Source organism: Triplophysa rosa, linkage group LG15 (genome assembly GCF_024868665.1).
Source record: "Triplophysa rosa linkage group LG15, Trosa_1v2, whole genome shotgun sequence".
Taxonomy (NCBI): Eukaryota; Metazoa; Chordata; class Actinopteri; order Cypriniformes; family Nemacheilidae; genus Triplophysa; species Triplophysa rosa.
In genome coordinates this window covers 10,138,488-10,165,217 of record NC_079904.1, presented here as the reverse complement: position 1 = coordinate 10,165,217, position 26,730 = coordinate 10,138,488, and the positions used below count along the sequence as shown (strand labels likewise).

Genomic DNA, 26,730 nt, shown 5'->3' with positions numbered 1-26,730 from the left:
TCATTGACTTACAAATCTTCTTTATAAAATTCTTTATTTTTTAAATTAAGTCAAATTGGTGTCACAAGTCACTTGAATTTAAATGAGATTAAACTTGGAAAAATCTAGGTGAATTTCATATAACTTTAAAACATAATCTAGTTTAACCAATTCAACTACATTTTATAAGTCAGTTTAATATCATTTAAATTCAAGTAACTTGTGAAGCCAATTTTTGGCTTCAGCAAAAGCTTTTGAGCTAAACTTTTTATGGAGATTTTTTTACAGTGGACTTTAAAAGAACATACAGTACAGTACAGCAGTCAAGATATTCTTCTTCAAGCGTCATGATGTCACTTCCTGTGATTTAAACCCAGCAGGATTAAAGGCAGAATGGGGAATAATGCCTGCCAACCATATCAAACTGAAGCTATCAGACTGGTGTGCTATGAAGTGATAACTGTGTGCAATAATTATGTGTTTTGGAGCTCTGCACTTCCAAAAACACTGGAGACTACAGCAGACCTCATTTGATCTCACTTCATACAATATAAATAGATCTTTCAACTATAGGCACATTTGAAATCATGATCTTTCAAAAAATGAAGTCTCTCAAAATATAAAATAGGCCTATATAACTTAAATAGTCTGCTAACTAGGCTAACAATGAATATTGTCATGAGACTTTTTTTTAATCTGGGCCAAAAAAAGAACTGCATATGCCTTTGTTAAAAGACATTTGAAGAGTTGCATAAATAAATAATAAAGACATGATAAAAAGTTCCCAAGACGGTTCTTGTGACCTTTATAATGCAAAATAGGAATAAAGCTCGAGGAAATAAGCCGTGGCTCTTATAGATGCGTTTCATGCACAGATCAAGGAGGAGGACTTACGTCTCAGCTACTTTGGACATTTTCATACAGTGTCGATCCAACTGAGTGTTCAAGAACAGAATCTGAAAAAGATATATCGCTGTTACACACTGCATTTTCACTCGAGCATGTGAGTGATCTGTGTTAACCGTCCCACTGTGACACTGTCAGGAATCTAATTCACACCAGTACACGCACCTCTTTCTCTACGTCCTCTCTGGTGTCCTTGTTGATCTGTTGTGAAGGTGTGTGTACAGGACTCTGCGTATGCGTGTCATCCACTACACCGTACACAGACTGCAAGGCAAAGAAAGAGAGAGATATACAAATACACTCTCCGTCTCATAAATATATACTTAAATGCAGAATCAGCACCTTTTTTACTCTTTGGGGATTCTTGAGGCGGCGACACTTTCTGATGTCCATCTCTGTGGTGTTGACACATCCTGGCTGTGAATCACATGATCTCTCATGTAAACGAGCTTTTTATGAACTTTCTGAACAGAATATAACCTCCTGCATTATCTATAATGATAAATGTAGGAGTCGTTTATGACATTTTTAAACAAAGTTCCTATTCACTTCTAAATGTTTATAATCAAAGAACATATTTCATGTAAATTACGCAGTTAAGCAAAAACCATTCCCTACTAAACCTTATTTTATTTTTTTGTTTATTTTTATTTGACAATTTAAACATTTTTAAACATAACCCCCCCTCACACACCACAGGGCGATGAACATCCCAGAAGGCTCTTTCCTGACTATCCAGAATCTTTCTCTCCGTCTTGTCCTTTTTCCTGTCGATCCTATGAAATCAAAGCAGAAACACAAAGCTGCAAGATATTAATATTAAATCAACAGAGGCAGTCCACGCGCTCGCCCTGCCTCGCACATTAAAGAGCAAAGCCCCTGCGCTCATCAAAGTTGCAACCTGTCTCCGAGCAGAGCTAATTCATTTCCATTCCTGCCACTTCACTCTTACATAACTGACATTTGCTACATCGCTTTCTGTGTCTCTCGCTGATCCTATTTCTAAACCCGAGACTCTTTCATTCATTCATCTGTAACTCTCTCTCCGTTTCTCGTTCTTCCCAAAATCGCATTTTAAGCGTGCGTGTGGATAAACGCAGACTGATGTGCTTGTGTTGGCAGCCTCTGGCCATCAGATGAGGCTCTTCAGCTGGTTTTTAAAGAGCGAGAGATTGCTTCATTGATAGTCCCTCGAAATCAAACAGACATGCTAATATGTTGCACAGGTAACACAATGTTATTATGTTAGATTGTAATTAGAGCTTGCGCACGTATGTACAGTGTGTCTTTGTGTGAATGTGTCTGGGCTGAATGCGATGGAGAGCAGGGCAGGTGTGAGTGAGGAGAAGTGTTTGTGTAGTCGTCCTGACAACGGCACTTACTTGACCTGTGCCTCAGCCTGCATGAAGATGAACTCCCACTTCCTGGCAAAAGCCCTCTGAAGCCGTGCAAGATTCTCCTGGATGGCAGAAATGGAGACAAATGAGGGAGATAAACAAGAAAGGTAGGAAAGAAATAAAAAAGAAAAACAACCTGCAACATGCATTAAAGGTGTTAATATAACGAAAGGAAGGACGGACGGACGGACGGAAGGAAGGAAGGAAGGAAGGAAAGAAAAAGAAAGAAAGAAAGAAAGAAACAAATCAATTTGCATTAAAATGGTTTAATACAATAAAAGAAAGAAAGAAAGAAAAAGAACCAAATCAATCTGCAATAAAGGTGTGAAATGCAAAGAAAAACAAACAAAGAAATGAACAAAAAACTTACAACAACAAACTGCAATCTCTGGTTAAGGTGTGAAACGTAGAGAAAAACCCCCCAAAAAACAAATTCCACCTGCAATCTGCATTACAGGTGTGTAACGTGACGAAATAAAGAAACAAACAAAAAAATTCGTACATTGAGTATGTTTAATGTAAAAAAATTAAATAATCAATCTGTGTAACGGTGTTGAAATGTAACAAAAGAAACAAACAAACAAAATCGATCTGTAATCTGCATTTAAGGTATGTAATGTAAAAAAAGAAACAAACAAACAAAAAAAATTGATAATTTGTACGTTATGGTTAGCAGCTGCCATTGAGATGGCTCAATAAAGTGCCACAGAACCACAGTGTTTACACACGTTGGGAAATCATCCAACTTCTTTATAACCATCTCTGCACATTGAGCTAGGATAGAAGAAAGTGTTTTAACAAAACATTACACACTTCTGCTTTAATGGTCAACGGCAAGGTCACACAATCATCGCTTCTACATTTATAGTAATTTCCTGACATCTGCCGATAGCTGAAATGCTTATCTGCCGGCAAAACAAACAAAATCCATTTTCTCTGCCGTCATCACGGAGAGTCACTTACAGCCTCGTAGTCCGCCAGCTCCAACCGAGTTTTGTTCTGCATGGTCCGCTTGCACAGATAAATGGCTGAGAGAGAGAGAGAGAGAGAGAGAGAGAGAGAGAGAGAGAGTTTAATAAGTAAGGGATAACGGGACAAGGGATAACGACAGTGTGATCAGGACCCTGGCTTATTTCGCGATAACAGCCGGCTGCTTTTACATTATCCCGCTTATTACACGGCTACTTTCCACATGAGAAAAAAACTGGACATAAAATGTGAATCTGAAATATTTTATTAGCTCATTTTCACCGAATGCAGACCTTCCGCGAGGAAAAGCCGTTTAGTTTCGGTTTTAAAGTAAGAAACGACGTTCAAACGTCACGAACAGGCAAATTGGTTTAATCATTTGTAAATATAATGTCATGTTATTAAAAGTTGTTAATTTTTGTGTAATATCAAACTGCCCCTCTCAAAATGATTTGCAGCATCCGGGTTACAGGGTGTTATTAGTTTTGAGCCCTTGGAATGTCGCGACTGGCCAATCAGAATCAAGCATTCAAATGAGCCGTGTAATAAAGTAACTAAAATATTTGTCATGCCAATATTGCACACTTAAATGGAGATTTAATATATTGAGAAACACAGAGAGACCATTTCAAACCCGCCCTTCATATTCATTATTTTATTGCTTTTATTTTTATTGCATTTATTTTTATCTACTCTTTTTACTAACCAGTTTCCCTCGTGATATCATCCCTTTTATGTTTTACTATCAGCTCTATTGTTGCTCTTCCCTTGTAGATTTGCACATCTTTTGTTTGTTTTGCACTGCTTTTTGTATATTTATATTTACTCTTCTTACGCTTTGGGAATGTAGAGAGAGAGAGAGAGAGAGAGAATCCCCCCACACACACATCCGGCATCCTTGATTGGATTTTGTGTCTATTCTGTGCATGTATCATTTTTGCTTGGCCAGTTTATAGACAGCAGAAACTGTGAATGAGTCACCATTGACCATCAGTGAACATCTGCCCACCATCAACACATTCTAGAGAACACCTACTGATCAGACAGGGATGTTCAGCAGTTCTTCTTCACTGTTCACTGTCTGACAGAGTTACGGCTGTAATAATCCTAAAAAAGAACCGGCCGCCCAGTGTTTCTCTGAGTTAGATTAGCTCCTCAAAAAAACAAAATCTACTCCGAAACTCAATGCATTCTTCATCAGAGAGTCATAACTCATCGGGAGTCTGACCAGCAGGGAAGGAGTCTATTCTTACCGTAGTCTGTGTTCTCCGGCTCCCAGCAATTAGACGGCCAAAAGTATGGAGCCTGGGAAAGAGAGATACAGTAGAGGCGTTTGAATAACTTATGTTGTGTGGAACACACATCTTAGACCTTTAACCATTGTCAACTCACTTAGGCCAAAAACTGGCCACTGACCAACTACAGTTTATTTTTTATGTTATGTGGGCTGAATGTTCTGACATATTTAATACCGTAATGAAAAATGTACTTCACTCCAGTGTCAGTCTGCAACTGACTGTATTGACAAGACTGAAGAAATGTGTATAGACTTTGTGCTAATTTTTTCATCCAGGATAACATTGACAAAACATTGACAATTTTGCTCTCTACTTGAATATTTTAAATAAAAAGTTGCGCTAAAAATTTTGTATGGATGTTGCATTAGTGTGTTTAGATTATAAAATGAAGCTCAGCTTTGAGACAAATTTAAAGAGTTGGTGTTTTTCTGTGTCTTTCTATGTATTCAATTAAAGCCATACTCCCTGATATGATGTAGTTTGCCTTTTTGCCAAATACTTTTATCCAATAAATACCTTAAAGGTTTAGTGTTTTGTCCATTTTCTACCATACACCTCACATTTTGGTAAGGGGGCATTAAATGTAAATATTATACGAATATAATGATATACAATATCGCTGCTGTCTGCTATGTCCATATTTCGTGATTTTTGTTTTTCCCATGAACTATAATTATTTAGTCATTTTGCAAATATCTAACCAACAAAAAAGGTTTCAGAAGGACAGCGACAATATAATATATATCACAGGAATTTATTGTAGATTACCTGTTTTTCAAAGAAAGCCAGAAAAATGTCAGCAAATGCAGTGATAAGTTTGACAATTACACAAATCACACGCACACTGTCTGTCAGTGACTGTTCTAGTCTCATTCTATTTTGGATCAGGTGCGGGTCTACATAAACAAATAATTTCTTGCTACCTGCTGGATGCTAACTAGCCAAAGCGGAAGCTGAAATAATAATTCAGTGCAGTACAGATATTATCGAGTCAAGATTTTCATCATGTTATATAAGCCATTAACAATATTTCCAACAACCGAACAAACTCTCCCGCCTTCGTAGAGCTTGTTTGAAAGGCTACGGGCGACACAAAGCAAATGATGCTGTATTGAGATTGTTATCATCACGTAATGAGCTGATGAGGCGTACAGAACTCCAGAGAAACACACAAACACTAATTAATGAATGTAGCACAAAAACTTGCATTCAGTTCTTTGCATAGATACTGTATCATGGTATTGCAAAAATGGAGGAGAGGAATATGACTGTGGAAATAAGAGACCCCACCAGTTTGGGCATTAATCAGCATTTCTGCGTGTGTTGTAGCAATTCCAGTCTAGTGACTGTTGAATTTCAACAGAAACAAACCTCATGAATGACAAAGTCAACCAACACCAATGTGAAAGACTGACAGCATGGCAATACACATGAAAGTTGTGAAAAATCAGGCTTATTTCTTTTTTGAACTGATACTTAAATTTACTTTTTTAAGTTTTAAAATAACTTTTTAATACTTAAAACTTTTTACTAATACCATTTTATTTAAACATAAATTTACGTAAATAATTAAGAAAAACTCTAAATAATTTAAGTGGTCTCTTAATTTTTTACACATCTGTATATTTCAAAATAAAGGCTTTTTTCATGTTCGTTTATTCATATGGCATTCTTTAAAATGTTTCAGTAGTGTCTGAATGAGATGATGCAGCTTCTATCAAATTTCCCCTGTTAATGTTATGTTATGTGCATTATAAAGACTAACCGTGTCCTTGGCTAACTCTTTTAAAATCAATAAAAAAAAGAAGATTTATCCATTATATATACTGTAAACATGTAGCTAGTTATGTTGCACGTGCTCACTTGCGATTTATATTTCACCTTAGATCATAAAAGCATAGCCACGGACAATAAAAATAACTTGTTTGAGATACAGCATGCTGTATAAATTAATCTCTGTGATATACGGCCTGACCTATAGAGTGTGTAGTGAAGAACTGTGAAGCGGCTGCTAGAGGCAGAGCTGATCAAACACAACCTTGATTGTTAAGGAGGTGTAAAGGTCAGCGCTGGTGGCGTCATCAAACATGGAGCTTGTTCATAGTCCAACAGAAATCTGATTTCATGCACGGCAGATTTGGTGTTCTCACAGTATCTCAGCAGCGTTAAAACGCAGCTGGAGATTTCAAACAGGATCACATCTTAGCAACCACATCATGTCAGGATGTGACCCTGGACCAAACATGACTCACGAGGAGGTTCATAACGTTGCTGGTTAACAGTAGACATTCAAGCTCACCTGAAAGCGATAAAATGTCCCGTCATCCTTGAGGGTGAGAACATGGTCAGAGATTGGGAATACGTAGCCTTGGGCGGCGATCAGGCTACCAATGTGTATGGCCTCCGCTGCATTAGAAAACGGATTCTTTTATTATAATGCATTTGCTTCCATCAAAAACAACAAAAATTTGCACGCTGTGTGCTTTTCTTCATAAAAGAACGTACCTGGATCTTCTATGTTCAGGTTCTTCATCAACCACTGAACAATATCTGAACCTGAAGTTTAGAAATGGAAAACAAAATCAGCTCATTTTCACATGCAAATATTTGCTTAAATTACATTGACTCTTAAAGCCTTGTGATCATGAGACCAAAATCATTATACGCTAAGGCAGTGTGGTCTAAAATGTTTGTCAAATCGGTGAGGAGAAGTCTTAAAGGATTTACATTAGACGAACACCCCCTATAACAGCAACGCTTTTGTTCCAAATCAGCTATTAGTTATCCGGATGTGGCCCTGTGGGCTTTCATTTAGAGCCGCTCATTGTAGTAATTGTGTTTAGCGATATGGGCCGTTAAAGCTATACAGTTTCCTCACATTCATTTTCTATGAAAGACAAAAGGAACAATAACTGCTTTTCTAGCGGTATTTCTAGAAAGCTAAATAGTTTTTCTAGGTAAATAGTTGAGTAATAAGAGATAATGTGCAGTCAGCTGATCATTATCACAAAATAGACGCTTTTAGTGTTATACGTGAGCTTCTTGTCAGGGTTTATTTTGCGATGACGACCTACTTACGGCACATTACGTATGCTTAAGTATATTTCAAGAAAATATTGTTTAATACGTTTTTGTGTAATTAAATGCAAAATGATCAAAAATGATGAAAATTAAGTACCCCTAGTCACAACTAGAGTTGTGCTGGTATTCAATAATATGATTAATCGTGAGAAATGATTTAAATAATATTGTTAGGGTAGGCAATTTAAAATATCATATTATCTAGCATAACATATTAGCATTGTTGTTTACATTTCCCTGATATTAAGGTAGCTTAGCTTATTAAATGTTATAGACAGTTTCATTGGATGCACATGCGTTGCCATGGTTACGCGCCTCACCCAAAGTTAACTTCTAGTAATATTGTTACTACAAAAACAGTTAAAGTTAAGGTGATGAGTAGATTGAAGTTGGGCTTAGATTGTTGTGCTTGTCTCAACGATTTGTTGGTAATGCATCTTTTTTGATGACTAGACATAGTTTTAACTTGCTAGCTAATGTAATTACTTTTTTCCAGAAATATTCTACTCTACAGGGACTCAGTTGTTATTGAGTCTTTGCTCAAGTCAACTGGAAGTTACGTTTGGGCCACAATATGCTATTGCCGTTGAAACCATCTACTGTATATAATACAATGATAATACAGTGCACTGCGATAATAGTCCAAACAACTAAAGGGATACGCTGCCCGTATTGAAAAATTCTGTCATGAATCACTCATCCCGAAGTCGTATGATAACTCTAGGACCTCCGTTTATCTTCGGAACACAAATTAAGATAAATAGTCCATGTGACTCCAGTGGTTCAGTCTCAACTGTATAAAGCGACAAGGATACTTTTTGTGTGCAAACAAACAAAAAACGACTTTATTCAACAATTTTCTGACTTTCGTGTCAGTCTCCAACATGCATGTTCCGAAGATGAACGGAGGTCCTAGGGTTATCGTACGACTTCAGGGTGACCAATTCATGGCAGAATTTTCATTTTGAGGCTGAGTGTCTTTTTAAGATCCGTTCACACCACCAGTGACTGCTATGAGAAGGCGTTCCTAGTTTTGGTTGCCCTAGTAACTGTTATAAACCAACACTGCCGTAAACACAGCTTTACTCCCATTGGTAGACGTGGCCACTTCCTTTCGCCAGGACTCGTGTCACTGGAAGTCACGTACCATAGAAAAGAATGAGAACATATCGCTCTGTCGCTGCCAGATGCTGGTGGTGTGAACGGGGCTTTACTGTAATTAAACAATTTTAAACTGTCACACTAATCACAACATACCTGTAACAACACTGGGAATCTTGGACAGGAAGCTCTTGACCGTTCTGACAGGAACACCTTCAGTTTCATCCTGGAGGCGTGTGATGATGTCTTCAATCTAAAGTAAAATAAAGATAGAAGTTTAGTTACATTATCTGACTTCAAAGCTGCAGTCTCAAGATTTCATTGCACTCCACCATCAGTCTTAATCTGAACTCAAACCATATTTCAAGACTTATTTGACACTTTACAGAATATTTTATAGAATCACAGTCTGACACAGGCAATAATTACTCACAGAAACAGGTGTAAATTCATACAAAACACTCCACATTTACTGCTCACAATAAAAAATACATTAAGAAAGGACCCAGTGGTATAGACCGAGAGCAAACTCACACAAAACCTAGGCCGAATGTATTTACATTCACAAGATCACAGACACGGTCCTTTCATTTTTGATGAAACATCTGTTTCTATTGCTTTCTAGATACACAGGCATCTAAGCAATGAGGGAGTTCTTCGGAACACACAAGCTCGCACCTACGGTCTATAAATAATCCCAGCGCTGATGAAAACAGCTCAAGGTTCACAGTAGAGAAGGAGAGTAATGAGATTAGGTAGCGTTTTGTGCATTGGAGATTGTATGTTGTCATCGCCGCTCAGCGGTGCTTGACGCGCTTTTCCACGCGTGTCATGTAGGAGGTGAGATCTCAGTTGCTTCGGAGATGTTTAATGCACAGCTATATATAAACAATCAAAGCCGACCCCCGTGAGCCCACGAGAAGCGCTGTGGAACACAATGTTGCTAAAATAAACCAGGGCCACTTCACTTCAAGTATAGAGAGAGGACACCAACATCATCAGCAAACGTCCAGCAAAACATGTAACACAGCTGTGTGAGGACACACCTTCATCATCCAAAACATCCGCTCATTACCACGTGACACTGTCTAATTTTACCTCTCAAGCCCTGAAAGCACTTCAGTTCTGTTAATACTCCCTATCCAGTGGCTAAAACACAAGTCTACAGCGCAAACTGCTCTAAATGGGTTAATGAACGTTGGCCTGACTCTCAGGAGAGTTCCTGGCTGTAGGCAGACAACACCAGCAGGCAGGAAGTCTACCTTTAAGGCCAGCGGCGACAATAGAAAGCGAACAGAGCGCTCTGCTGACAGCTTAACACACAAATCAATACAGATAAAATGCTAGATGGTTTTCGACCACACCGCATGTCTGAAAAGTTGCCCGGTTGTAATGGTCTTGATCATCACTTGATGAATTATAGCTGCTATGATCAATACCAAATGTACATAAAATATTTAAAATATTCCTTTTTTTTTATTTAAAAAGTAAATTAGAACAGCCAAGTTAGCAGTAACAGCACTGACGTTATCTGCGGCGAAAGCGACTTAATAGTGACTTTAAGTACACCTGGAAAACTTTACCTTTAAAGGTGCTGTGTGTAATGTTTTGGAGGATCTATTGACAGAAATGCTATATAATATGATGTCTTCAGAGGTGTATAAAGACCTTACGTAATGAAGTGTTATGTTTTTATTACCTTAGAATGAACTATTTCTATCTACATACACGGCGGGTCCCTTTACATGGAGTTGGCCATGTTGTTTCTACAGTAGCCCTAAACGGACAAACGGCTCTACAGGGCATGTTTCGTAAATACGTTATCTCCTTCGGCAAAGAAGCGAAATGAAGTGAGCCGTTTGCAACCTCACCTTAGATGCCGCTAAATTTCATACACTGGACCCTTAAGTCAGGTATTCGCTGTTACAGTATGACCTTTAACACTTTCAAGTTGAAAAATAATACGTAAGTAGAGTAAACCAACCAAAGCAATTGAGAATACAACAAAAAAATTTTTTTTTGCTGACTTTATAAAAGATTTGTTTATGTCATATCAATTTAAACAACTACTATATAGTGTTCCGATACAGGAAACGCATTATAGAAAGAATCCTAATATTTTTTACATTTTATTAAACACATAGGCCTATACATTGGTATTGAATAAAAATATTTAGTTTTCATTTAGTTATACAGTAGCTGTTCCATACATACCACCTTTAAATGATCTAAATACAGCATATAAAATAGAAATCTATTTGCATTTTTTGCATTATAACTCCATAGTATTCCATCATGTTGATCATTTACAAGCCTCTTACGATGTCACAAGTCTGCAACTCGTGTATGATCTATAATCCAGAGTTTCACACTGGTAAACACAACTTCACCTGATCATTCATGTGCTTGGAACTTGTAATAACGATATTTCTGACTACAGCCTATATTCACTCAAATTTACATAAAATGAGTTGTATTCATGCACAAGAAATAATTTTAATATGACTCATCAATTTTTCAGTGCTTTTTTTGTTAAACTGCATAGTGGTTAGGGAAATGACATATTTTGTTGTGTAAGAATATGCATATTTTTTAAACAGCTGTATATACTGTAAATGCACAAATCTGTACAGAAATCTTGTTCCAAAATTTATACAACATTATTATTATTATTATTACTTTTTCCTTAGTCTTACTTATTTTAACTTATATTCTTCTTCCTGTTTTCATGTCATTTATATAGTTATGTACCAAGAGCTCCTACAAACACAGCACATTCCTTGTGTGCTTGCACACACTTGGTAAATAAAGCAAATTCTGATTCTGAATAAAACCTAAAAAGAAAAGTAAATCCCTTATTAATGTTTAAATAAGGAATAACAGGACAGCCATGTATCCTACTTTAAATGAGAGGAAGTGCCATAACTTTAACCAAACACACGTCGCTTTTTATCTCTCAGAGAGATGCTTTTCTCCCAGGCTGGATGTCACTGTATTTCAGCAGCACTCTCTAGAGAGCTCTTTTAGGATGGGCTCTTGTACTGGCGCCGTCCCAAAAAGCTCGAACACACGTCATAATCTGCCAAAACACTGTGTTGAGTTCTTATTAGGGTATCAGAGTATCGTTCCCCTCAGAGGCCGCTGCAGGCTGTGCTAAATGTAGCAATTAGATTTCAAAAGAAAAATGCCAGGACCTGCAGAGTATGAAATAATATGAAGGGTGACGAGAAGAAATGATGTAAGGATTCAATAAAATAGCAAGTCAGGATTTTATTCCCCAGGAAATGTATACATACCGACAAAATGTACACAATAAATGCCATGTAAGTCTGCCAGCTAAATAAACACAATATTTGTTATTACAGCATATAGTCCTTAATTTAAAATGTGATAGTATAGTCTTATCTATAAATTCAAGAAGGAATATCAAACAAAGTGCTTGTAGTCATGCCCTGGTATACCAAACTCTGACATCCCAACATTTCCAGTGGAGATTATGAATGGGTTTATGTGTAATATAGAACATCGATTGGATTTTTGACAGTTACTGTCAAATGAGGATCAAGCAACACAAACCTGTCACTTCTCGAATAGATAAATGGCCACCACAAGGGTAAATTTCTCAGATGAAAGAACATCCGCTCTCTGTGTTGCCTTGAGCAAATGTCAGCCGTTGTTTACACGACTTTCATTACGCTTGCTGTAGTGGTTTATTTCTTTTTGTGTAAACCATAAAACATGTGTATTGAGATAAATGTGATGCATTTGAGTCAGACATGAATATTAGAATATGTACATGTTTATAATAAATAAAATGTACTTTGTATATTTCAATGCGATGTCCATTTGTTATGCAAACTTGCTGATGATAAGAAGACAATGACTTGTCTTAGTCTCTGAGGGTTCTGTGAATGAGAGCGAGCCACAGATGTGGGTGGTTAGATATCAGAATCGCTCTTAAGAGGTCCTTCTCAATCAAGGCCGTCTTTCAAGCGTGATTACAGCACGTCACAACAGCCCGCGAATGGCACTCTTGCAGAAAAAAAAGAGAGAAAACAAGGACAAAATTCCAGATCTGTTTGAGCCGATTGAGCAGCAAGGTCATTGGGAAGGTGAAGAGAGAAAAAAAAGCAAATTCGAGTGCACTTGCTCGTCTCTGCAGGGTAAACCATGAAATGAAAACACTCTTTGGAGATACATTAAAGCAGGGCTTCGTAGCAAAGCTGACGCAGCGTGCGCTGGTTCAGCGAGACAGGTTAGTGTTGCGATAGATAACAGCGTGGGGAGCTGATTATAATACCTTTGCAGTATCCTGTAGCTCATCTGCTCAGTCCCTGCTGGAGATATGTGCACAATCGATGCTGTTGATTTTCCACACCCAGGTCCTGATGAATGACACTCAAGCATGTCTTCACTCTGGAAAGCATGTCTTCCCCGAGGCGCATACTGACGTGACAAGCATGCCTTATACTCGGAGGTGGCAGAGTTATGACAGACGAAAAATTCACAGTGGGATAATAATGTGTTATGAAATATGGTTAAAGGATGCTGCAGAAGCATCGCTGCCCATTCACAGTTTGGAAAATGCAAGTTTTCATAAAATATTTATGTCTTAAAAAAATGTATGTCGACTTAAATGTGTGGTTATTTAAGGTACTTAATGATATTATAACACAAAGTATTAAAATAATTTATGACCAATTATATGTCAACTCTTCAATGAACTTGATTCTCCACAAAAATACACAAAATGCACATTGTAAAGCAAAGAAGCTCCTTTTCACAATAATAAAGACATTGGAATTATAAGGTTCTACCTTACATTTTTGTCAAAATTGAGTTATTCACATACTTATTCTGTGACAACTTTACATTATGTGTACGTCGTGTATATTACTTTTTAAAGAGATAGTTTACCCCCAAAAAACTCTGTCATCATTAACTACCCTTGTCATTTCAAACATGTATGACGAACAACGACAGTATCCGTTGACTTGTATTGGTTTTGTGTCCACACATTAGAAATCAATGGGTACCGCAGTTGTTTGGTTACCAACATTCTTCAAAATATCTTCTTTTGTGTTCTGCAGAAGAAAGAAAGTCATACAGGTTTGAAATGACAAAAATTTTCATTTTTGAGTGAACCACCCCAATCCTTTAAAGAAAACAAAAAGGTTATCTATTGTATCTATTTATCCAAGTCAAATGGAATGCCAACATTTTTAAGCTCAATATCTCAAAACGGCTCAGAATGCAGATAGCACCTTATAATTCTAAGGTGGCGACATCTCTTCATTATTGTGGAAAAGCATTTGATATGTTGAAAAAGCAAACAACAAATCACTAGAACGGTGACTTCACAAAAAACAACATCAATAATACTATACAGTTAGTTAAAACTTCTATGGCCTTTTATAAACATCTATTTAAATGTCCCATATGTTGCTAAATGCATAATTGTAAATTGTACTGATAGGTCAAGAAAAAAACGAGGTGCCCAAAATCGTCTAACATCATCAAAATAACAATCAGACGCAATGGAAATAAACTGAATGCACTGTACATAAATTTGAGTATAGATTCATCACCTCCACCTGCACATTCTCTCTTGTGTTAAAAGGAAGGCCCACCTGCACACTTCTGGCTCTCTGTCAGTGGCCTCCTGACACTAAGAGTCTCTTCATTTTGGAACACCTGGCCTTGCAGCTGGGACATGAAACAACAGACACTGGTGAAGGCTGATCCCTGCTGATCTCATCTCTCATCAAAAAGCACTTCTGCCCTCTGTACATCACGAGCAGATGTCTAAATCTAAACACTCCAATAGGATCTTCCAGGTATGATGGATTCGATGTCCTGTTTAAAGCTAGATATCTCTTAACAGTCAAATTAAAGTCCCTGAGGGCAAAACTCAGTCTAGACTATATCCGAAATGTGTCTCTCTCTATAATGGTTTCTTAAAAAACGTCTAAGAGTTTTAGGGTTAATTTAGGTCTAGACAATCATTTGCATCATTTAGAGTTTGATCAAAAAGGTTCATTTTAAGGGGCCTCACCGATAAAGACTTTAATGTATGTTTTCTTACTGCTCATGCATACGATGGCTTACTTTATCAATTTACAGAGAAAAACACCGAACAATCATTTCAAAGAAAGAAATTATTTGAATTACTGATTGGAGAATCTGTTTGCATCTGTAATCATTTAGTTGAATTACAATAAATAAAAATGTTACAATGACTGTGCTATAAGCTGTTTTCTACACCAGATTGCATTTTTATGTAATGACTCGCGTCTCATCTTTCATTCAGACATGTACAGTATGTGTTTTTTTCTTTGAAACTATAGAGCCTTACTTAAATATAGCACCAAAGATTGAGCGTTTGCCATTTTCACACTACATTCTGAAATAAGACCAGTAGTCGCAGGTTCTTGGTACTATGCATAACTGCTTCACAAATTCATTTGAATTAAAATGACACGCTCTTTCACACAGCAATGAGATTATGTTCAATTATCCGCCTAGCTGGCGATTATGGCACCAGAACTCACATTCACAACCTCATAAGTGTGCAAAACACATACCAAAATGAGCATGTTAATGAGACAATGACAGATGATTCTGCATATGCATTCTATAGCTCTATCAAATTCATGTTAAACCTTTGATGAGATTATGTTCTTTACTTTCGAAAAAGTTTACTTTTGTATGAAGGCCTGTATGTGGTTTCTGCTAAATATCTTGTGTTTCAGGGAGAAAAAGACAGTATAGTTTGGAACAACAAGGGGTGATTTTAAAGATTTAAATTGGGTAAATAATCTCTTTAAGCCCTGAATTATTATTTAAAGCACACAGGGAAAGCAAGTCTATGGAAGCATTAAAGAACCTCCAGGTTGTTTGGATAAAATACATCACTTGTACTATAACTGCCATAAAAATCATCAAATGAAATATTATTAACTGGAGACTTAAATGCAACCATGCTTGGCAAGTCAGTGATGCAATAATGTCTTACAATACAGAACGTGAAGTGCGGCTCTGTTTCAGGACGCTGTGATTTGTAATCAAATGGGTCTTGGTTAAGCTGTAAAGATTTATACAAAACGTTCTGCCACACCAGAGGATAATCCCCAACCCTGAATTCACCTTTAAAAAATCATTATAATCACAATAAAGCCTGCGTGCTAATCGTAAAATGAATGGACTGTATTTCATCCCATGTTTCTCTATAATTCATAATTACAGATAAATATGCTTCGGCAGACAACTAGACACCTGAAGGTCAGGAGAAAAATCTGAGCTGCCTTTCTGCACTGGTGCTGTGACATCTTTTACTTGATGACGTGTTTAAAAAGCTTTGAAAAGAAGCCAAGACTATTTACTGACCATAGGTTCTCTTTCCTATAGAAATACAGATGTAATGTCCACCTGTATCACCTTCATTTCATTCGGCATGGGTATGTCATTGACTGATGTATTTTTTTCATTGATACAATTTTACTGATGGCCACATACAGTAAAGAGTCAAAGACTCATTTATTCATTGATTCATATGCTCAGTTATTTGTCTGTTCATTCTTCCAGTTTGTTTGTTTACTTGCTCACTTGTTTGTTCATTTATATAATTTATTCATTCTTTATGCTAGGTCTCGCTTTCATTGAATGACTGAATGAATCAATTATTGATTGACCAATGGCCAATCTGCATACAGCAGGGCTATTATTTCAGCGTTTGTATCACTGAACTGTCGTGAATCTTGTCTCGCTGTTTTCAGAGACATGGGCATTTCCTTAAAACAATTTACTGCTCTCTAATCTCAGTGATTCTCATGACATGGTCTAATGGAGCTGAACAGCAGTGGCATCTATACAAAGCCTACATCGTTCCACCCAGAACTTTCACAACACAGCACAGCTGAATAAGGTACAATAGCAAGACTAGAAGCAAAGGAATCAATGCCAAAGTTGACAGAAACCCAGAAAACAACCTGAAATTCAATTAGATCCTATTCACTCAGGTCTAGTGCACAATTTATTTGTGCACATTATACTAAATAGAAAAACATTCTCAGCCTCTGAAGCAACTTTTCTTTGTTGCTGACATAAACAAAAATAGGGTAATGTCGAATGTCACGTGACTAAACCGGTAAACAGGTCTCGTTACATCCACTTAAATGGTAAATGTGTATTAACAGTTTTAACTATCAGCGATATCTGCGCATTTCAGCCAACCTAGCTAGCTGTTTCCGTTTTTTAGGCGTTTTATGCTATTTTAATAATTAAATGTATGTGAGAGAAAAAAAAAACGTATATGTCAATCTGTTTATGTGATGGGCATCGATTTTGATCATCCTTGGTTGCTAATTTAAAGGCTTTTTGAGTAAAACGGCTCTTTATGTAATGACGCGCATACAAAAGAAAGACTTAAACCTGATGCGATGAGACTTGTTTTCCAGTTTCTGCGTATGATGTTCGGCATCAACCCTGACGTTTCATCAAATAGAGAAAGATCAAATGAACAATATATGAATATGAATAATATTACATAATTTTCTTGACCTAATTCCTCCTGATTGATCAAATCAAGCCTCACATTAACTTTTCTGCTCATCTGATCTCATTTGGTTCCAACACGGATGTAAGCCAGGAGTTTTTCTGAAACCCCAGAGCATACGCTTCGAAATATTTAAAGAACAGAAATGTGTTGAGAGTCACCGAATCACAAATTACACAGACTGAAACTCATTAGCACATTTACATTGCATTTGCTCCCTATTGCACTCTCAGACCCAAATGAATTGTGCACTAGATAAACACCATTAAATGTTGCTTTGAAAACGGAACATTACAAACATCATTTACATTGATCTCATGGTGAGAGCGCAGCGGATTCAAAAAGGTTTGAAACAAACCCAGGGAGACTTAAACCTTTCTTATCTAAGTACTGCTTCACTTTTCAAAGAAAATGAGTGTGCAGCTATATCTGTTTAAGAAAAAAGCAGATAAAAATGTATTGTTTTTACCAAGGCCTTGAAGTTTCTTTACAGGATGATCCCTCTCCAAAAATAATCATGTTAGGGACCAACAGACTGTCACAAGCTACAAAAGCTTTCTTTCTTTGCTTACAAAGTCAATTATTACTGCGACTATGACAGCAAGGTAGTGATGATGAAGAGGATGGCCTATTAACTGCTGTATCCATGGCGAGTACAAATCAAGCCATCAAAAATTTGTTCATGAAAACCTTAATCTATCACACCAGCGCAAGATGAAAACTAAGGAAAATTCATACTGGCTAAAATTTGTTAAATGAATCATGTCCAGCCCACAGAACATTCTCAGTATGACAGTACATTTCATTCCAGACTCTAAAACCACTTATAAATTAGGCTGAAGACATCCAGTTAGATTTTTAAAAAATAAATCCTGTAGGAGTCTCAAGTCTCTAGGAGTTACATTGCCATGCCTACGCCATATAGAGCGGCCATTACTTCCTATGGCGGAACAGTGGTGTGCCAGTTTTTCACACAACATTAATATCTACACTGCTGTAAAAAACCTTGCAGATGGTAGAGTTCATTACATTCTTTTCTATAATTAGAGGAGTAATGACAGATGGGCACAGAGAGTAAACTTCAAAACCTATCCTGACACCTCTTCATCAGATTTTTCTGTAGCAGGTGCTTTTGTGATATTATGTTGGGCTTTTTGCCACTTTTATTAGTAGAGAGAGTAGAGAGGGGATTTTTGGGCATGGAGGGGGGGTAGAATTGGAGATTTAAAGCAACAGCTCAAGTGACAGCAGGTCAAGAAGTTGAACCGAAACTGACTTGATGTAAATGAGCAGCAATGTGAAGTGGCTCCTGTGATCCGCCTCCTGATGTCATTGAATATTGAGTCAGAACACCTGCTAGTGACCAACAACACAGCGACGTGCAGTGATTTCATTACTGTCAATATAGCTTGACAATTTGATGACAAAAATGCAAAAACTTTCTTTAAAGTAAAATGTGAAAGATTAAGGAGCATCTATTGACAGAAATGCAATATAATAGACATGTCTTTAGAGGTGTATAAAGACCTTACGTAATGAAGCGTTATGTTTTTATTACCTTAGAATGAGCTATTTCTTTCTACATACACTGTGAGTCCCCTTGCATATAATTCGCCATGTTCTTTCTACAATAGCCCTTTACGGACAAACTCCTCTAGAGCGTGTTTCGTAAATATGTTAACTCCTTCGGCAAAGAAGCGAAAATGTGACATCTTTGTCCTGTGTAACCCACCATAGTGATTTGAAAGTAAGGGGTGGAGTTAGCCATTGCTTGCAGTTCACAACCTCACCACTAGATGCCGCAAAATTTCATACACTGGACCTTTAAAACGATTCATGGATGAATTTCTTTCCTTAATTATCTTAAGTATCTTTCAACCCAAACTAAACAATAAAGCGTGTTTTTTACTTATGCGTCAAACCTACGCCTTAGCCTACGCAGAGACGCGTACCCTACGGCGTAGCCTGACGTGCACCTCTCCAAAAATGTCAATGCGACACAGACCGCACGTGCTGTGATTGGTCTGCTTGAACCCCCTCCCTTCAGCAATAGCATCGGGCTCACTCATACGCATTTCCAAATTATCTAAATAAATTACGTGTTTTCTGTATTTATAAACTCAAGCTGCAAAAGTGACTTTACTTGCCGCTATTACTGCTAAATGCTTCTTAGACAGCGTACACAACAAACTGCTTCTTCTTCGACTCTTGTCTTGGTTACACAAGCAACACGCCTGTGGACACTGATGCCTAGTGGCCATTGCCTATTGACGCGGACAACAACGCACAAGTATAAACAAAAACCGGTGCATTGCATGGCGTAGAGGTTACGCCGTAGGTCCGACGCAGAAGTGAAAAACACGCTTAATAAGGGAAGTATAATACAATGGAGAAATGTATAGAACATGAATTTAATTCTGATGTTATCAAAAAACTCTATTTGATTTTGTCAATATCAATCACTGTATTTTTGTTTGCAGATTTCAATTTCTGTGTTGCATTTGTCTATTATTAATCACTATATTTTCCTTTTCCAAAATCAGTCACTGTTCTTCATTTAGTCTAATTACGCTCAGTGTGTGACACCTTCAGAAGCCCATACGAGAGCTCCGGGTGATGAATAGAGCAGACTGAAATAAAACAGACGATGTGGGAGTTGCGAGTAGGTTGAATCAGCTTCGGCATGGGTCGGAACCGTCTGTGTACATTTTTGTTTCCCTGCAACTCTCATTTCAGGAGAGAGAACGTAGGATGTGTGCCCTTTATCAGATCTGATTTAACGCAAGAAAAAAAGATGGAGAGAGGGAGGCACCAGTAAAAGCCGAGCAAAACGTTTGATATTGACCTCTTCTTGTTTTTCTGCGAGATGAAATGAGACAGCTGGTGTATGGCTGTCGGTTCGACGGCTTTCTTCTCCACCCCGTTCGCTTTGGACAGCGTTCAAATCAGTAGCATCTGATTCCACTGTGTCATTGATCAGCCACTGGCAGACAGAAAAAAGGAATACAAAGAGAAGGATACTTGGCGGCGGCCACACTCAGCTGGGGCCCAGGGCCATTTAGCAGATTGCAAATCAGATCAGGTGAAGCTGGACTGTGGCCCCAGAGATCGAGCCCCTAATCAGAAACCGGGTAAACTACTCTAAATACACAGATGGGGCTCATTTAAAAGAATAGATCTGCTGAACTTACCCACAGCAAAGAGGTGTTTAAAAAAGGCACGTGAAAGTAGGCACTACTGAATGTTTCATGTCATAGTTAAAAATGTATATAAGCATACATATGCTTATTTGGCATACATATAAAAAGACCGCACTGGCAAACAATACAAAGCCTTTCATCTATTATTTGAAAAAGAGGTACAGCTGATCATCAACATAAACATCACGGGGAGCTGAATTCACATTCGAGCTTGTTATACATCTGCACCTATTGTTAGGCAACATGGTCAACGCTTTGTCATTGAAACCTCATTATGAAGAAAAACAGCAAAGGTGCCAAACAAAAAGAATCTGAATATCTACGGTAAACAAAGAAATACATTTCAATCCGCTGTTGGTATGAGGCCCAAGGTCGCTGTCATGGGGTCCAAGACCAGAATGACTCTGACTTTCCAGTTTAAATCTTATCACTACAGTAACTCCCTAATGTTTACATTATCCTCAGTGGCCCAATTACAGCTCTCGCTCTCCTCACCTACCTTTCCGATGAACGCACCATGCAAACCAAAAGCCTCCTCCTTTCCAAGCGGTTTGGTTTTGCTGGCCCCCGTTACATCACGAGAGACACTAGAGTAAGCAGATAGTCTATCTCCAGAGCCCTCGACTAATGAAGTCCCTTGTTCCTGCCCCACCTCCACAGGTTCTCCATGCGCTATAAAGTCCAGCTACAGATGCATTTTTCATTAGGGAAGAGGGCCAGACAGAAAACAAAAGCCAAAGGCAATAGCGTTTGCTAGCTGATGAATTAGAGAGGAAGGGAATTATTGATGTGTTGCTCTACTGAAACGCTGCTGGCTCAGCAAAGTTCAGAGTTCTCATTCATTCTGGTGGCGGGGGAATGTATAGATCTCAACGGTTATGTTTGACAAATGCATTAGTCTGAATGTATGAGCAAAACCTTTGAAAAGTGCTTCCTCGATCACAAAATATGATCCCTCTTGTCCTTTCAAAAGCATCTGTCTCATTTTTTATCATTATACTGTGAGTACGTAAATGAGCGGGAATTTTCAAGAAGGAAAACCATTAAGGAGAACTTAACGCATCCTGTTACAGAATATACAGTAGACGTTGGATCTATGATTCACTGCACAACACTGTTCCTTCTGCTATGAAGGAAACATTTGCCGTAGCAGGCTCAAAAACCCAAAACCTACTTGTTGTGGGGTAAAAGAGAGCAGTTTAATGACATGCATGAGCTTTCGATTTTAAGGAGCTCTATCTGACAGTAACATTCTCCGTGGCATTTTATATAAAGCTGTTCATATAAACAAATCTCTTTTGTTGATTTTATTGATATTAAGGTGAACATGAATTATGGCAATGCAGAGCCAAACAACTCTGTTAACCGTTGTTGCACAGTCTAACAGAGATTTGAACATTAATATTACAAGTTGAGATCCACATGATGCCAATATACGTTGATCTACACAATGTAGATTATTCTCAGCAACTGGGCTAGAGGATTTACCTTTGAAGGGTTAGTTCACCCACCTTTCAAGATCTCCCAGCGTCTTCGGAACACGTATTAAGATATTTTTTATGACATCTGAATGCTTCCAGGCCTCCTCACATACATCATGGTCATTTTCACTGTCAAGGTCCAGAAAAGTAGTAAAGACATTGTTAAAATGGTCCATGTAATCATTGTGTTATAATCAAATTTTTATGAAGCGACGAGAATACTTTGTATGTGCAAAAGAAACCAAAATAACGACTTTAATCAACATATTCTTCTCTTCACTGTCAGTCTCCGACGTGCGTTCACAAGAGCACAACAAAGCATGCAAATCCGTATAGTGCCCCAACGCATGTGCCATGCGGTGTTCAAGCATGCAACCCAGATGTGAATGCGCCGTGGTGCTCTCATGGCGCATGCATGGGGCAGACACATGTGCCATGCGGTGTTTGCCGCACAGCCCAGATGCACATGCTTCTGCCCCATGCATGCGGCATGAAATTGGGGCATTGTTCAGCGCACAACCTGGATGCGCATGTGTCTGTCCCCACGCATGCGTTGTGGTGCTCTTGTGAACGCCAGGGAAGAGAAGAATATGTTGATTAAAGTCGTTATTTTGGTTTCTTTTGCACACAAAGTATTCTCGTCGCTTCATAAAAATTTGATTGAACCACTATGATCACATGGACCATTTTAATGTCTTTACTATCCCACCATCTCCATCGACCCATCTATTCAGATAAATTGATGTTCAGAGTGCATCTTCACTTCTACGGAGTCTCTGCATGAGTCAACTATTAATTTACTCCCAGACCTCGATTTATTCCCTTGCTTGCCAGGGGCAGTAACATGGATTTTGCCTGCCTATTCTGCATCTGACAGCAGTTTTGCTTATGTTTTTAAAATATCTGTGTTAGTTTGGACAGGCTTAATAAATCAGTAAGCAATAAGGCATGATGGACTACCTATTAAAAAAGAATAAAATGGAATGGGCTCTGAATATTTTATACCCAAAAATATTTTGAAAATGTTTTTGTTAAACACATTAATTTTTACATTTAATAGTAATTTCTTCATTGAAATAACTCCAAACGCCCACCCCCATCACTTACAGTTAACCATAAAGGGGTAATGTGACTAAAGTACATAAAAACAAAGGGTTTGATCTTGTACTAAAAGTGCCACCTGAAGGTCAGATAGACAAGAAAAAATCCCAACTTTTAAAGTTCTGAAAAGAGTCAAGGAAGACGTGGCAACATTCATTAAAATGGAATTAAGATGAACGGCCATTGTAGGGAACTGCCATTAGAAAGTAATTTCTTTTCAGCACGACCAGAGATAGTGACAGGCCATTACAAGTTTAGTGCCCGTTACTGATGCCCGAGGACACAGAACACAAGAGGAGACAGAAGTCACACGAGAGCAGAAGGAAGGTTGAAGCAGTCAACTGTTTTAAACAGAGTGACAGGAAGTGCTTAACAGACATGTGTCTCGTGATGGTGTGATGGATGAGTTTGTCTGACATGGTTATTTTCTGGCCTCTGTTGATGGCTTCATTATTAAAGTTTGGATGTGCAAGCATGAAGCCGCATTTTCGGCCCATTAGTCTCTTTTAACAGAACATTACCTCCGACCACTTTAATGTAATCTAAGCACTATTGACCTTGTATAAAAAAGAAGAAAGATAAAAGTCCTTATTTTGAAAAGAATCCAAGATTTGTGATTTTTTTTCTGTTACATCTCATCACCTATTGTGGGTTAAGATGCACCGAGGATCGGGGGATAAGTATTGATTATAATACTCTTATGTATAATATTCGATATCATCTTTAAAAGAAATGGAAAATACACAGACTAAGAGCAGGAATTAGTCCATTAATATCATGGGGTATTTCATTTAAAAACAGCATCATCTCATTAGCACTAAAACAGCAAGATGTGTTTAGATGATGCCATATTTAAACAGAAAAGAAAAATAAGTTAAAAAGTTAAGATGTTAAAGTCCCCATGATTCGGAAGTTGCGATCGTTTTTAATTCCGTATTTTGATGCATTTTCGAGTGAAATGCACAGGACGGAAGTGCATTTTCAGATTTTAACTAAAGATTATGAGGGCACACGAAATTTAAAAAGAAAATGAAACACATTGATAAACTATTTCAAATAAACCCTGCAATATTTCATGAAAAAATAGGCATTGTAATTTTTTATTTTACTGGGACTTTAAAGTTAAGACGATACGATGTTCTGCATTTAATAAAATACTTCTCAACCCTTGATTCAGTACGTACTGTACAGTAAGATGAATGTGTGTGTGTGTGTGTGTGTGCGTGTCCGTGCATGTGTGCGTGTGTGTGTGCGTGCGTGCGTGTGTGCGTGTGTGTGTGCGTGTTGTATACGTGTACAATGTTTGCATTGTACTGTGACCTGTATGAAAATTCTGTATACTGTGTAAATTTCTCATTTTCATTGTTGAAGCGGAAACCAATTAAAATTCAGGATGCAAACAAATGCGAGAAAGACCATTTTACAGTATAGTTAACTTTATTAATAAAAGTGAAATGGCTTAAAAGTTAAAAATAGGTCAGGCTGAAATGTTATACTGATGAGTTTGTATTGTTAAGGAATTTGTAGCGAAGTAAAGTATGTGCCCACCTTGCAAGTACAATTACAAAAGCTGTAGGATAAGAGCCATAGCTGTATAGGATTTTGTTTTATACTGTTCTTTATCCTTTGTAGCAGCGTATCCCTTTAATCTCTAAATATGTGTATTTTACAGCTCATTAGCCTTTTAAGAACATTTGTGATGCTTTGATTAGTGTTCAGGCTAATTGAATGAGCCTATATGAGCCGAATACATGTTTCGCATACATTTGATTTAAGTCCTCCCCTTCAACTCCACCCAAACATGATGACTAATGCACAGAGTTCAAACTGTCCACAGCATGACACGCTTTCCTGATGTATAATCATTATACGAAACAATTATCAGCACACGAGCATGACAAGGATGATGCTGTTTAGTCGGCTATGAAAGGTTCTAATCTAACGTCTGAGCAAATTAGAGACGTCATGGTGTGGATCAGTGACACATGAGGCAAACCTCTGTGATACGTGTCTTTAAAGGGATAGGTCACCCAAAAATGGAAAGTCTGTCACCGAACAACGGCGGTACCCGAGACAAACATAATTACAGGCGATGATGATTCATCCAAACACACAAACACAAATCTTTCGGTGTCCCAAAATATTACATCACATTAATATAACTTCATTTTACAAATTGCATATTCACAGACTCTGCAGAGCTCTTTGGCAGGCTCGTTTCTGTAATTCATTCTGACTAAAATGAGCATTTAACATGACACGGCAATAACATTTACCCCAGAGGTACTGCCACAATAAAATTCTCCCAGCCCGCTGCCAAATAATACATTCAATTCTTGATATTGCCTGATGTGATACTACTCATTTACAAACAGATTGATTGTGTTTTCCTGGAAAAACAACTACATTTTTAGACATTTCTTCTCCATTAATCCAAAATTGGAGCCGTTTATCATTTATTATATTATTTAACTCCTATGGTACCTTTGGACATTTGCAGGGACTTAGTCAATGCCAAATCACTCTTCTATTGTTGCATTTGCAAAACAGACAAATTTATATTTAAAAGAAGAATTTACTGACCCTCATGTCATTGTAAACCTATATGTTTTAATTTTAAATAGAAAAGACATACATACAGTACACACTTGCACACAGTACCAAGGAATATGAAGCCACATAAAAGCACAAGCTAACTTAAACAAACATTCACCTACCCGGCAGATGAAATACCATAAGATCTAGGTCACTTTAAAAAATGGAACGTTTCATTTTCAAGTTACTAGTAGCAATTGCAGTTTCAGGATATTGGATCATAAGGAACCAAAAAGGTGCTTAATAATTCAAGACATCCTCTCATGAGACACCAAAGACTTAGGCTATAACTGGATAGAGGATCTGCTCAACAACAATCTGGACACTAATGTTATTTTTTGGCACAGAGCTTTGCTGAAACAATACTTCTTGGCCGCTCTTATTAATAGTTAGACAAGAAACCGATACACACTCAAAGCGCTACAAGCTCAGATACAGAATTGCAGTGTGTGGGGGTGGTACTCTGAATTCTGTCTTGAGTTGAGGGTCTCGTATAAAACAGTATATGTTAAGATCTAAATTCTGTCCATGACCAAAAGCCAACTGGGCGTCGAATGCCCCTCTCTCAGAGCACCATGACAGCACAGCAGGTAAAGAGAACAGAACAGCCGGAGGCTGGGCAGAGGTCAGGCTTTTTTAAAGATAGCCTGCTATGAGACACACAATCTGTGAATGTTTCCTGACCTCACACTTCGAGCACTCACACACATAGCCTCTGGTTTTCATCCACCGTTGTCCATCCACTGCTCAAATGGGAATAGATTCACCCAGCCTAACACATGAATTCCAATTCAGGTTCAGCGCATGAAGGAAATAGCCTGAATACTCCATTCCTTCAAATTCCCTGTATCTGTACCAGTGATGTGAGGTTGACTTATGATATGTGGGTCCACTCATTTCTATTTCCATTTAAAGGAACCGTTTACCTAAAAATAAAAATTCTGTCTTCAATTACTCATCCTCAAATATCTTTGTTCTGATGAACATAAAGAAAGATGGAAAAATGCTAAACAGCTCTTGGCCACCATTGACTACCATAGTAGGAAATATTGATATACATTTGTTTGT

General features: G+C 37.8%; 1 protein-coding gene across 1 annotated transcript in view; it reads right to left on the bottom strand.

Moving 5' to 3' along the window:
- Positions 1-26,730, bottom strand: part of rgs6 (regulator of G protein signaling 6) — a 59,556-nt gene that overhangs the window by 9,442 nt on the left and 23,384 nt on the right. The window contains exons 3-12 of the mRNA XM_057353036.1: positions 8,888-8,984; positions 7,055-7,105; positions 6,849-6,955; positions 4,505-4,556; positions 3,246-3,310; positions 2,268-2,344; positions 1,580-1,661; positions 1,228-1,302; positions 1,051-1,149; positions 874-935 (exon numbers count right to left, since the gene is read on the bottom strand). Coding sequence (XP_057209019.1) covers positions 874-935; positions 1,051-1,149; positions 1,228-1,302; positions 1,580-1,661; positions 2,268-2,344; positions 3,246-3,310; positions 4,505-4,556; positions 6,849-6,955; positions 7,055-7,105; positions 8,888-8,984 — 767 coding nt within the window. The remainder of the gene's footprint in view (positions 1-873; positions 936-1,050; positions 1,150-1,227; positions 1,303-1,579; positions 1,662-2,267; positions 2,345-3,245; positions 3,311-4,504; positions 4,557-6,848; positions 6,956-7,054; positions 7,106-8,887; positions 8,985-26,730) is intronic.